General features: G+C 41.0%; 1 protein-coding gene across 4 annotated transcripts in view; it reads right to left on the bottom strand.

The window, feature by feature from the left end:
* Nucleotides 1-1,184: 1,184 nt before the first annotated feature.
* LOC130078167 (lysine-specific demethylase 2B) overlaps nucleotides 1,185-11,517 on the bottom strand; it is a 42,048-nt gene continuing 31,715 nt past the window's right edge. For 3 of the 4 annotated variants that reach the window (XM_056243703.1, XM_056243689.1, XM_056243709.1), the window contains 9 exons: nucleotides 9,756-10,007; nucleotides 9,522-9,665; nucleotides 9,285-9,371; nucleotides 8,821-9,123; nucleotides 7,910-8,730; nucleotides 7,383-7,546; nucleotides 6,938-7,099; nucleotides 6,515-6,733; nucleotides 1,185-2,218 (listed from right to left, as the gene is read on the bottom strand). In XM_056243703.1, the coding sequence (XP_056099678.1) occupies nucleotides 2,037-2,218; nucleotides 6,515-6,733; nucleotides 6,938-7,099; nucleotides 7,383-7,546; nucleotides 7,910-8,730; nucleotides 8,821-9,123; nucleotides 9,285-9,371; nucleotides 9,522-9,665; nucleotides 9,756-10,007 (2,334 nt within the window). In that variant the 3' untranslated portion in view covers nucleotides 1,185-2,036. The remainder of the gene's footprint in view (nucleotides 2,219-6,514; nucleotides 6,734-6,937; nucleotides 7,100-7,382; nucleotides 7,547-7,909; nucleotides 8,731-8,820; nucleotides 9,124-9,284; nucleotides 9,372-9,521; nucleotides 9,666-9,755; nucleotides 10,008-11,517) is intronic. The other variant, XM_056243695.1, reaches the window with a different exon arrangement.

Raw genomic sequence — 11,517 nt, 5'->3', positions numbered from 1 at the left:
ATTCACGCATCACAGTTCTCTATTATATTTGCTCCATAGCAATATTATTTGAGTTGAATAAACTGTTCCTTCCCTTTTTCTGAAAATGTATGTTTTCTAGATCAGGTAACGATAAAGAGGAGGTTACTTGATTCCTCTAAATGCCATTTGTGGCTGTGAATTCTGTAGTTAAATGCAAGTTATTATGTCTGTGGTATTGCCTAGACAAACAAATATAAAGGAAAATTTAATCAATTAAACATGATTTTATATACATGTGAAAAAATGTACATGAAGTATATGGATATTTTCCTGTTTTCTACAGGTTTTTCTTTCATTTTCTTTTAAACGTTACATCCCCCCTCAGTGTTCCAGTTTTTCCTTGAATGTAAACTAAATTGATTTAGTTGTTTATCTTTGAAATCAGTCCAAATTAATGCTAAAGTAGAATTTTGCATTCTGATGTCACGTTCATGTACTTCTATAATCAAGACTTTTTAATTTGCTTCTTAAACATCTCCACACCCGTCTGCCCAACACTGACACTGTGCTTATGTGTATGTTTCTAATGCTGCTATCTCTAAAAGATGTCACTTGGTAGTGGGTAACTACTCTAGCTGAGCAGACAATGGACAAGACTACACTCTAAATGACTTAAACTGAACGCTGGAAGACGTTTTGGGATTTGGTCTTTGTATTTTGGAATGTTGAACTTTTTATTTTGGTAATTCAAAGATGATTTATTAAATTTAATAAAATATGGTACCTTGAACTAACAAAATAAAGATTTTACTCATTTCAGAGTTTACTCTTCTTTTCTGAGGCGCAAAATGCTGATTGGCGCCCTCTAATGTCTGTTTGGTGCAACGCTTACAGTCATAGGAATAGAATACGTTTCACTCGGTCAGACGTCAGCAGATAAATATACTATATGAATGGCACAATACTCCGATATGCTTGTTAGTTATTCTGGAGAATGGATTCGTCAAGGTAAGCATGTCTGGTAACCTGTAGTAGGCTACTATTCAATTGTAAGTCTCAACCCATATGTCTCAACTCGAGTTGCAAAAGAGCGGCAAAAACATAGGCGGGAATCAATCGTATATGATTCTTGTATTCTTGAAATCATTTTATGATAATTTTGCACACAAAAAAATATCAAGTTGTTCACACATTCAAGATTCCGTTAAGCAAAACCTCAATACTGGAAAAAATAACTATTTATTCAGGTCAAACAGTGCAAAAACGTATTTCCCCAGATATATACATAAGCCAAGGTAAGTATAGTCGTATCGAAAAGAATGTGTCTGTAGAACATCTTATAACATTAAAGAACATCACATCTTAAATTAACATTACAGAAACATCTGCACAGTTACTATAGCTATAGATAGGAATCTGCTTAACTTCCTACTGCGTAGAAAAAAGAAACCTTGTACTGACTGAATACTGTCAATAAAGTCTAAATATATTTATATGAGTGCATTTAATACTGCACATAAAGTGTGAAATCCCTTCTGATACAAAAATTAATACTGCATGAAGCTTAACGTTTGCATGGTAACGAAAAAAGCACATGCATCTCGAATTTTTCTTTACTGCGAAAGAAAATAACAGTCAGTTTTGTCACTGCAACACTGCACTGTGACTATAAAAATTTTTTTTATAACATTTATGCAAAATATATGGGTAAACATGCCTTTCAACAGCATTTTAACGTTGGCACTCTCTGCCAGCTGTGCCTGTAAACTTAAAAAAAAAATCAATAAATGTTTGCCTTAGCAGCACAACAGATTGAAAAAAAAAAAGATTGAAAGGCAGAATTGGCCACTTGAGATGAATACATATCTTCACTTGTGAGCTCTGGCGATGAGTTCAGGCATTTGCTTGGAGTGTGTTGTTTAGCAATTAGACATTTTTCTCTGCTGGTTTTCTGTTGAGTGTGTTAGCCTCCACACATCCTGTGTTGTAAAAGTGTAAAAAAAAAAAAAAAAAAATGGGGGGCCAGATTGTTAGTTCCCTGGGGTGTAGTTCAAGTTATTGTCTGTCTTTGTTGACTAGCTCAGTTTGCTCAGTAGTTTTTCCTCAATAAGTCCGAACTGCACACTGACAGACATCTCTGCGATGAACTGCTCGCAACCCTCTTTGGTCACCTGTTTGCAGCACCGCAAGTCAATGTGACAAACGTTTCCGCAGCGCTTGAAGTAGGTTAGTGACAGGTCTGTAACTTTGTTACAAACTGTGGAGAAAAGAAAAGGTAATTTAGAGCCCATAATGTCAATTACTCAGACTTAGGCTACATCAGTTAATGATTGACCTTAAAAGCAAAGTGAAGAGTTGTCACATTGCGTAATGCTTTTCCCAAGTCTCAATCCATCAAATGTCAAGATAGTAATCTTCCCAAATCAAGGTGAGTTTCTATATACATATACACTAGGGGTGTAACGATATTTGAACCGAACCGAAAAACCGCGATACACCACCCACGATACGTATCGCGATACTCTCATGGCTAACCGAACACGCCCCGCCCCCTGCTGCCCCGCCCAGCCCCGGCTCATTGCACCTCATGTGTTATGTGTACACAACGAATACAGGGCTGTTGCCTAACCACCGTTAACCACATATAATCGCGATAAGCTCAGTGTTTTGTTACTTTTGATAATAAGCAAGGTGTAATCTTTCAAATTATGTCTATTTGATCACGAAATGCAAACAATAAATGCCGTTTTGGCGCTCTTAGATGTGGCGTGACAGATATCACTGTATGCATGCGGCAGCGCGGAGCGCGATCATCTCTTCCTCAGTTACAGAATAAACATGAATGGACACCCGAAGGTATGTTGAAAGATACAGTATACTTACTGAAAGGCATCATAACTCGTGTAAACACTCAATCAGTGTTTCAACAGCGGAAATACGTCAATAAAACGCTTAGTTTTTCACATAGCTTTATATTTACCTCAGGCAAGTCATTCAGTGTCCACAGCTTGCTGGTTTGCTAACTCTTTCACTAAATAAATGCTATATATTAGCCTATATATTATATTTTACTTAACCTGTTTATGATATCTTGATTATTTATTGTATGTTTAAAATAGTTGTCATGAAAATAACAGCAACTGTGTAAATTATTATATAACAATAACAAATTAGAGTAAAAACATGTTAATGCAAAAATTGCCTTATGTGCAGTTTACATGTTTTCATACAATTTGTTATTTGAGTGTTGATTATTATTATATCATTTAGGCTAAAAGTCTAGGCTCTATTGTTAAGCTTTAATGTTATAGTAATGTGCAAGTAAGGGCTGTAGTTTACAGCATTAGCAGATAATTTTGTTATTCTTGAGAAACGTTTACTTGTAATTGAATTAATTTAAAGACAAGGACACAATTTGTTCATTAAAGCACTGTTTAATAAAAAATAAAAGCAATTTTAGCTTTCTAAACTTTCTTAAAGGCACACTATGCAAGAATTGTACCTTAATATAACAGCTTCAAAGTCATTTCGGTGGTAAACAAACTCACAGTAGGGCGAATCATCCTGGTAGTAAAGCTTGGGGGGGACGCCGCTGTAAAAACCAGCAATGCAAGTTTGAGAGGAGCGCCCCCGACAAATCTCGCGAGAATAACGACATGCTTTACGGCAACGACGTCACACACATCAACAACAATATATGAAGCACGAAGACACTTGCGTGCATTTCAGACGTGATACTCGACGATGGAAAAAGCAAAGAAAACACGGTCGGAAGAGACTGGGAAAAGGAAAAGAGAATCTGACCGCGTGAGGAACTGGAAAAGAGTCCCTGATTCGCCCTCGTTATGTGTGTGCGTGTTGTGTGAGTGAGCGCGGCTGATCAGCGAGGCTGATGAGCGCCAGCTGTTTTGAATGAGGATGTCCTATATATTGTTTTTTTACCTCGTCCTGTCTATGTCAGATGGTAGTTGATGCTACCAGGGTTCTACTCACCGTGTTCTCCTGCATTCCACTCCTGTACCCATGCAGTGGTTTCCTGAGATTTTCCCGGAGGAATTTCTACCTGTTCCTGCATATGTGTCTGCCCACTGCGTCCCTGTTTTTCCGAGCCTGCGTCTTCTTTTGCCTGCTTCCATTTTGACCCACACGGCTATCTACTTTTGTGCTCAATAAATAACTGTTTACTCGCAACTGAATCCTTTGACTATTTCCTTCAGAGTTGTGACAGTCCCACTCGGTCGGGCTTTCACTAGTTGGCGCGAGCTAAAAAGCAGCACTGGATGCAACAGCGATGCTGACCTGGCTATCTTGTTGATAGACTAGTAAATAAATCTCTTATTTCTAAACTTGTTTGCGTTCTATGTTGTTGCGCTTGCTTGTAGTATGTCATTTTTTTACGATGCTGTTCATTCATCCATTGTTGATAATTAGACCTGTCCAGTAATTTCCACATATGTCTAGCTAGCTATTTACGACAGTGCAAGTATTCCACAGCGACTATAGGGGTCGCTGTTTGACAAAAACACAATTTCTGCATGGTGTGGCTTTAAGCTTTCTAAATTCATAAATATGCAGACTTTGGCTGATTATGCGATCATGCGATCGCATAATCGCGTTTTTCTGGAGGGACTGAAAGGTGATGTTCATAATAATAGATTCTAGATGGAATAGCAATTGGCATTTTACAGCACTCTCGTGCCAATTTTGGGAACATGCCATGATAATTTACAGCAACCTATTTTTGTGAAATCATACTCGAAAGAAAAAAAATATTGCAGGACTTGGGACTTTCAGACAATTGTGGACATCTATACTTTATTTTTATGAAATAAAGATATTTTATGATATTTACAATAACACATTATACTTACAGTGTGTGTTTGAAAAAAATGATGTAATCGTCCTCTGCTTTTTTTCTGGGGTGCATTAGACGGCCAAACAGCAAAGCGACTAAACGAACACGAAAATTCGCAAGAGCAACAAGAAATTTAAAGCTCATGGCAGATGCGCCCAATAGATGCTTCGCGCTATGATTGGCTGAATGTTAGTTCACTCATGTCTAAGTAACAAATCAGAGAACACGGGCGGAAATATTGGCGCTGGGTCAAAAAAAAATGCGGGGGACAGAATCACCTGCTTCTAAAAGTGCGGGGGACGTGTCCCCCCCGTCCCCCCCGGTTGCTACGCCCCTGGGTTTGTGTATCGTTACACCCCTAATATACACTCACCTAAAGGATTATTAGGAACACCAGTTCAATTTCTCATTAATGCAATTATCTAATCAACCAATCACATGGCAGTTGCTTCAATGCATTTAGGGGTGTGGTCCTGGTCAAGACAATCTCCTTAACTCCAAACTGAATGTCAGAATGAGAAAGAAAGGTGATTTAAGCAATTTTGAGCGTGGCATGGTTGTTGGTGCCAGACGGGCCGGTCTGAGTATTTCACAATCTGCTTAGTTACTGGGATCTTCACGCACAACCATTTCTATGGTTTACAAAGAATGGTATGAAAAGGGAAAAACATCCAGTATGCGGCAGTCCTGTGGGCGAAAATGCCTTGTTGATGCTAGAGGTCAGAGGAGAATGGGCCGACTGATTTAAGCTGATAGAAGAGCAACTTTGACTGAAATAACCACTCGTTACAACGGAGGTATGCAGCAAAGCATTTGTGAAGCCACAACACGCACAACCTTGAGGCGGATGGGCTACAACAGCAGAAGACCCCACCGGGTACCACTCATCTCCACTACAAATAGGAAAAAGAGGCTACAATTTGCAAGAGCTCACCAAAATCGGACAGTTGAAGAAAATGAAAATGTTGCCTGGTCTGATGAGTCTCGATTTCTGTTGAGACATTCAGATGGTAGATTCAGAATTTGGCGTAAACAGAATGAGAACATGGATCCATCATGCCTTGTTACCACTGTGCAGGCTGGTGGTGGTGGTGTAATGGTGCGGGGGATGTTTTCTTGGCACACTTTAGGCCCCTTAGTGTCAATTGGGCATTGTTTAAATGCCACGGCCTACCGGAGCATTGTTTCTGACCATGTCCATCCCTTTATGGCCACCATGTACCCATCCTCTGATGGCTACTTCCAGCAGGATAATGCACCATGTCACAAAGCTTGAATCATTTCAAATTGGTTTCTTGAATATGACAATGAGTTCACTGTACTAAAATGGCCCCCACAGTCACCAGATCTCAACCCAATAGAGCATCTTTGGAATCTGGTGGAACGGGAGCTTCGTGCCCTGGATGTCCATCGCACAAATCTCCATCAACTGCAAGATGCTATCCTATCAATATGGGCCAACATTTCTAAAGAATGCTTTCAGCACCTTGTTGAATCAATGCCACGTAGAATTAAGGCAGTTCTGAAGGTGAAAGGGGGTCAAACACAGTATTAGTATGGTGTTCCTAATAATCCTTTAGGTGAGTGTATATACATATACACACACAAACACAGTATGCATGGTTGTTTTCCAGCCCACTCAACTCTCTGTTAGCGTGTCTAGCCTCTGATGTGAGGGTTTTAATATTTCCTGCATACCTGACAGGTTGATGTGAGTGAGAGAGTCTCTGGTCGTGGTGCCGGCTGCCGTGAGGATGTTGACGCTCTGGTCGGTGATGTGGTTACAGTAACTAAGGTCCAATTGAGACAGTGATGGCATGTGTTTAATGATCAGCTTCAGGGACTCATCTGTGATGTCTAGACCAGCTAGACAGAGATCCTCCACATTCCTCAGTTTACTTCTACTGTCCAACTGACCTGGGAAACACAGATAAGCTTATTTTTTCCAAATCAATCTTTAAACAAGGTAACAGAAATGTTACTGTGCTACTTGCTGTGTACACATGAGGCCGCTATGAATTTGTAAAATAATAAGAAAAATACCTTCTCAAAAGTAAAAGTAAAGGTCAAAAGTACACATTTGTCATTGAACAAACAGCAGTTAATGCTATCATTCAGTACCTGGTCTGTTGTCTGTTGGCGGAGAGAGTAAGTCTCTTATCTGGTTGTCCTTGAGTCCCTCTACCCACTGCACATCTAGAGTTCTTAGCAAAGGACAACTGGATGTGCATAAAGCAGATACAGCTGCCCACGAGCAGCCTGCCAGCAACAAAACCCTCAGACCTGCCAGGAAACCAACACAAAGTAGTAATGCAAGTATTGGACTTGAGAGTGGAGTTTGCACACATCAGGGGTGCCAGATCCTGTTTCTGGAGATCTACATTCATGCAGAGTTAATTAAGATCTTAATTAGCTTTGCAGGAAGGTAGATCTCCAAGGTACAAGACTGAGGTATAGAGTACATACACACAAAGGCTGTACAGTTGTACAGTTAACCTGAGAAGCATTGAAACAAAACTGTGTCCATGTTGAACAAATTAGGTGGTAAGTAAAAATGTGATTGTACCAGGTAATCTGTTGATTAGCCAGCTGAGCTGCTTCTTGGAGATGTTGGTCCAGCTCAGGTCCAGGGAGACCGGCTGTCTTCGGATAATGCCGCTCAGCATGAGAGGAGTGATTGACTTGCACCGGTTAAGATCGATCTTGGTCCACAGTCTTTTATCACAACACCTGAGATCAAAAGACAGAAGACTTAACCTTACTATATTACCAAGATGAGTTTAGCACTTGCTTGGAATACAAAACCTCAAGGATGTGAGCTACTTAAAGTCACTATTGAAATTGAAATTCATTCTTGTGACCCAAATCCAATTCAGTGTTTTCATTGTTCAAGACATAGGTTAGATGTGTGGTTAAGGCTTAGAGTAAGGTAGGGCCCACAGTAGACCAATAAAAACACATCCATGCTCACTTAGTATTGCAGGAAAGGGTAGACCTCTAAATGTGTGTTGCAGTATAAAATCTGTAGTGCAAATGTAACTTAAAAGCACAACATATGATGATGCTTTCTTTCCTAATTTCTGGAAGACATACCATCTGTTCCAGGTCTTGCAGACCTGCATGCAGACACACAGGTCTTGATGTGCGAGGTGGCTGAACACTGCCATCCACACCTCTCTGTGCATGATGTGATTCTTGCCATCATCTAGAGGCAGACGGTCCGGCGGGGGGCTGATCGGAGGGGGACGAATGACATGACGCTCCATCTGAACACATTTCGGTGGAGAGCGGCAAGGCGTTGGCCGGAAGATAGGGGTAGGCGTAGTCCTGATCCAACTCGCCGGGGACTGTTCTCGCAAGGATCCGTTTAGCTCCCGCTTAGGGCCCAGCCAGTCTCTCAGATGGCTGCTGCCATTATTCAGTGGTTTTCTGTCCTCTCCATCACTATCTGGTTCTGTCTTCACTGTCCTGCTGTTTTGATGAGCCAGACGATCCTCCGTCTTTTGGATTTCCTGGTTGAGCTGTTTGCTCAGTTCCTTGCTCAGTTCTTTGTTGGGCAGGCGAGGTTTACGTTTGGTTTTTCGCTGGATCCTCAACTGCGCATCAACACCTGTGTCGTTGCTGGGCCCCGCCTGGGTACGTCCCTGTGGTTGGTCACCTGCCCATGTAGCAGAGGTCTTGTGTAAAAGCTTCCCATTCTCCTCTCGGCTACTCTTCTCTTTCATTGTCTCCTCTTCTTCTTCCTCCCTTTCATCATCTCCATCGTCCTCTTCTGAGGGTACAAAACTGAAGGGTCTCCTGTCTAGTTCTTGTATTTTATCCTCATCATCCTCCTCATCATCATCCTCTCTTTCTGTCTTGATCTGTCCCAGGACATTAGAGGTCGAAAGAGCATCAGGCTTTGAGCGCTTCTTCTGTGGATTTAAAAGAGGGTCAAAATACATGCTTTGCAAAAAATATTATATCATCTCTCATTTGCTTTTACATATTAATTGTCTTGCTACCTTTTTCCTGACATTGGAATCTGAGTCTGAGTCCTTTTCAAAGAGTTTTCTCTTCCTGCGGAGTGGGTTGTCCTCCATTTTGGGGGAACGTTTTTTAAATGCGTCTTCTGACTTGCAGGTAGGATTGTCCTCTCGTTCGGTCTTCTTCTTCATGACAGGTGAAAGAGTAGGGGTGTAGGACTCTGTAGACATGTTCGAGTCCAGCTCTTCCTTTATGTCCCGGACCATTCGCTGCTCTTTGAGCAAAGAGCCAGGGAGATTGGAGGCGTACTTAAACCCTGGGCCTCTTTTTTGCTTCGTGGCCAAAAGGTGGGAAAGAATACAAGACGAATTTATATCAAATGCATTTAATCCGAAAGATCATTTTTATATCTTAATAGTCAACACTACCATCATCATTTACATTTTATGAAAATTGTTGAACCATTGTTTTGTGTGTCATTAGGTAGGACAGTGTTACTTACTTTCCCTATCTTTCCAGCATGATTGCATTTAGGACACTCCCAGCAATTTGGTAACTCATCATTCACAACGCCGCCACTATCCTTCTCCTGAACAACAGAACAGAATAAGTTTCTACTCAACAGAACAGGAGACAGACCACATTGCATGTCTAAAGTGATAAGACAAAATGTAAAAGATTGTTTTTGCCATTATGGCTCAGCTATCAGTTTTTAATTGTTTGGTGGCCTGATTACAACCTTCAAACATGCTGGATGGAGGATCTCATTGCAGATAGAGCACTCCATGAGCATCCAGTTGAACTTGTCCTCTTCATTCTCCACTGTGTCTTCTTTCCCAGCCTCTCCACACACTAGACACACAGCAGTGTGAGGTAGAACAGGCTGTAAAACACGCAAAAAGCAGCAATTAGCTCTTCCAGACGTCATTCAGCAAATCAGGGGTCAAATCTGATGCTGAACACCCAGACTGACCGCTATGCACTGTCTCATGATGCAGGACTGCTTCATACGGCCTGGTCCACCAAACTTCTTCATGTCCTTGCAGAAGTGGCACTCCCCACACTCTTTGCGCGTACATGCCTCACACTTCCTGCAGCGTGTTCGCCTGCGCCGGGCACTAGATGAACCACGACTGGATGAGAGCTTCACTCCACCTGCTGTCGAGCATGGAGCAGCAGATGGAGATGAGCCCATCTTGGGTTTGGGCCGATTAAGCGGCCGTGGCTGAAACATACAGAACATCAAAATTATTTATACAAGGACAATAAGAAACATGATTTAAACTATATTGAGGTCTCAAAATGATCAAACAAAAGTGATTACTAAAAAGTTAGATAAAATACAAGTTAAAAGTCGTACTGCATGAGACCTAGTTAACTGAACATGTTTGGAAACCAGGACATGGTAGGCACAATCTGTTTATGATCTGGTTGCTGACTTTAGCAGTAAGGCAATGAAATGCCTCACAGTCAAGGGAACACAAACATAATGAATGCTTCACAAACCTATCAACTTTCGGACACCACACTCTGAGAGTAGGTTCATATGGTTCAGTTTTAGTTGTATGTGCAGTTAATGCAAATTGTTTATATGCCCTCGAGGCACTTTAAAGAAAAAGAATAGGAGAACAGCAGCACTGAACATGATAAAAATTTTTTTACTACTCTGTGAATTCCGATCAAATCTGCCAACAGCTAAAGATAAGTCAGCATACAGCTGCAGGAACATGCATTAAACCAGTCAATGAATATTGAACATTATTATTCCTCCTAACAGCATTTATGATAAACATGAACAGCATTTCCTTACTTGAAACAAATATTTTCCAACACTAATTGTGTATTTGTCATTAGATCTCCTTGATGTGAAGAACTTTCCATTATTGATTGAACATTTATTTGTCTTTCATGTTCTTCTTGGCCATCAGGCCAAAATGGCAACAGTGCATTTAGACTATAAATCATAAGTGTGCTTAATACATTCACACTTTTATACTCCCAAGCAAGTCAAAGGGAATTATTCTCCAAATAGCAATATTCCGCATCCCCTGGGTTGCCATGTCCCCATTATATCAAGTCATGCCTGTCCCAGAACCCAAGGCACGCCTTTCCTACAGCACCATGGGACACAAGGTGATTGATGGGAATAAATCTGGCCTCCACCCTTTTTATGAACCTTCAGTAATGGAGAGGAAAACACGAACAATCGCATTAGTCAGAGGGGGAAAGTGCAACCCGACCTCCTCAATAGGTACTTTTCTTATAAACAGCCTAAGTGGATTTCTCGGCCTCTGAGAGTTGAGATTAGCTCTTCAGATGGAGTCAAAAGTCCTGTTTGCACAGAGCTTAGGATTTGATGCTTGTAGTAGAATTGATTTTTGCCTCGCTAGAATCTTTCCTGCATGGATGAAATGCTGCAAAAAAAAACATACTGTTGAGTTCCTGCTAAAATCAGAAAGCAGAAACTTCTGTTTCACAACATCTCAGATTATGAAACTGTGTTTGGAGGAAAACAGAAGCACGAATTTAAGCATGTGGTCAGCAGAGCCGGGGGAGAGGGAGATAGTTATGTGGCAGCCAGTGGGAAAAACATTCCAGGCCAAATCTAATATCTCTTGTTAATATGATGGAGGTCGTAATTTTGCGATTGTAAGAGCTGCTTTCACCCAGATTAAAGACAAGACCTACAGGACCATCACTCAGAATCCAAGGTTCCAAGTAGAGGTCAACCAATT

Source organism: Rhinichthys klamathensis, unplaced genomic scaffold (assembly GCF_029890125.1).
Source record: "Rhinichthys klamathensis goyatoka isolate OS25496 unplaced genomic scaffold, OSU_Roscu_1.1 h1tg000027l_1, whole genome shotgun sequence".
Classification (NCBI taxonomy): domain Eukaryota; kingdom Metazoa; phylum Chordata; class Actinopteri; order Cypriniformes; family Leuciscidae; genus Rhinichthys; species Rhinichthys klamathensis.
This window is presented reverse-complemented; position numbering and strand designations above follow the sequence as displayed.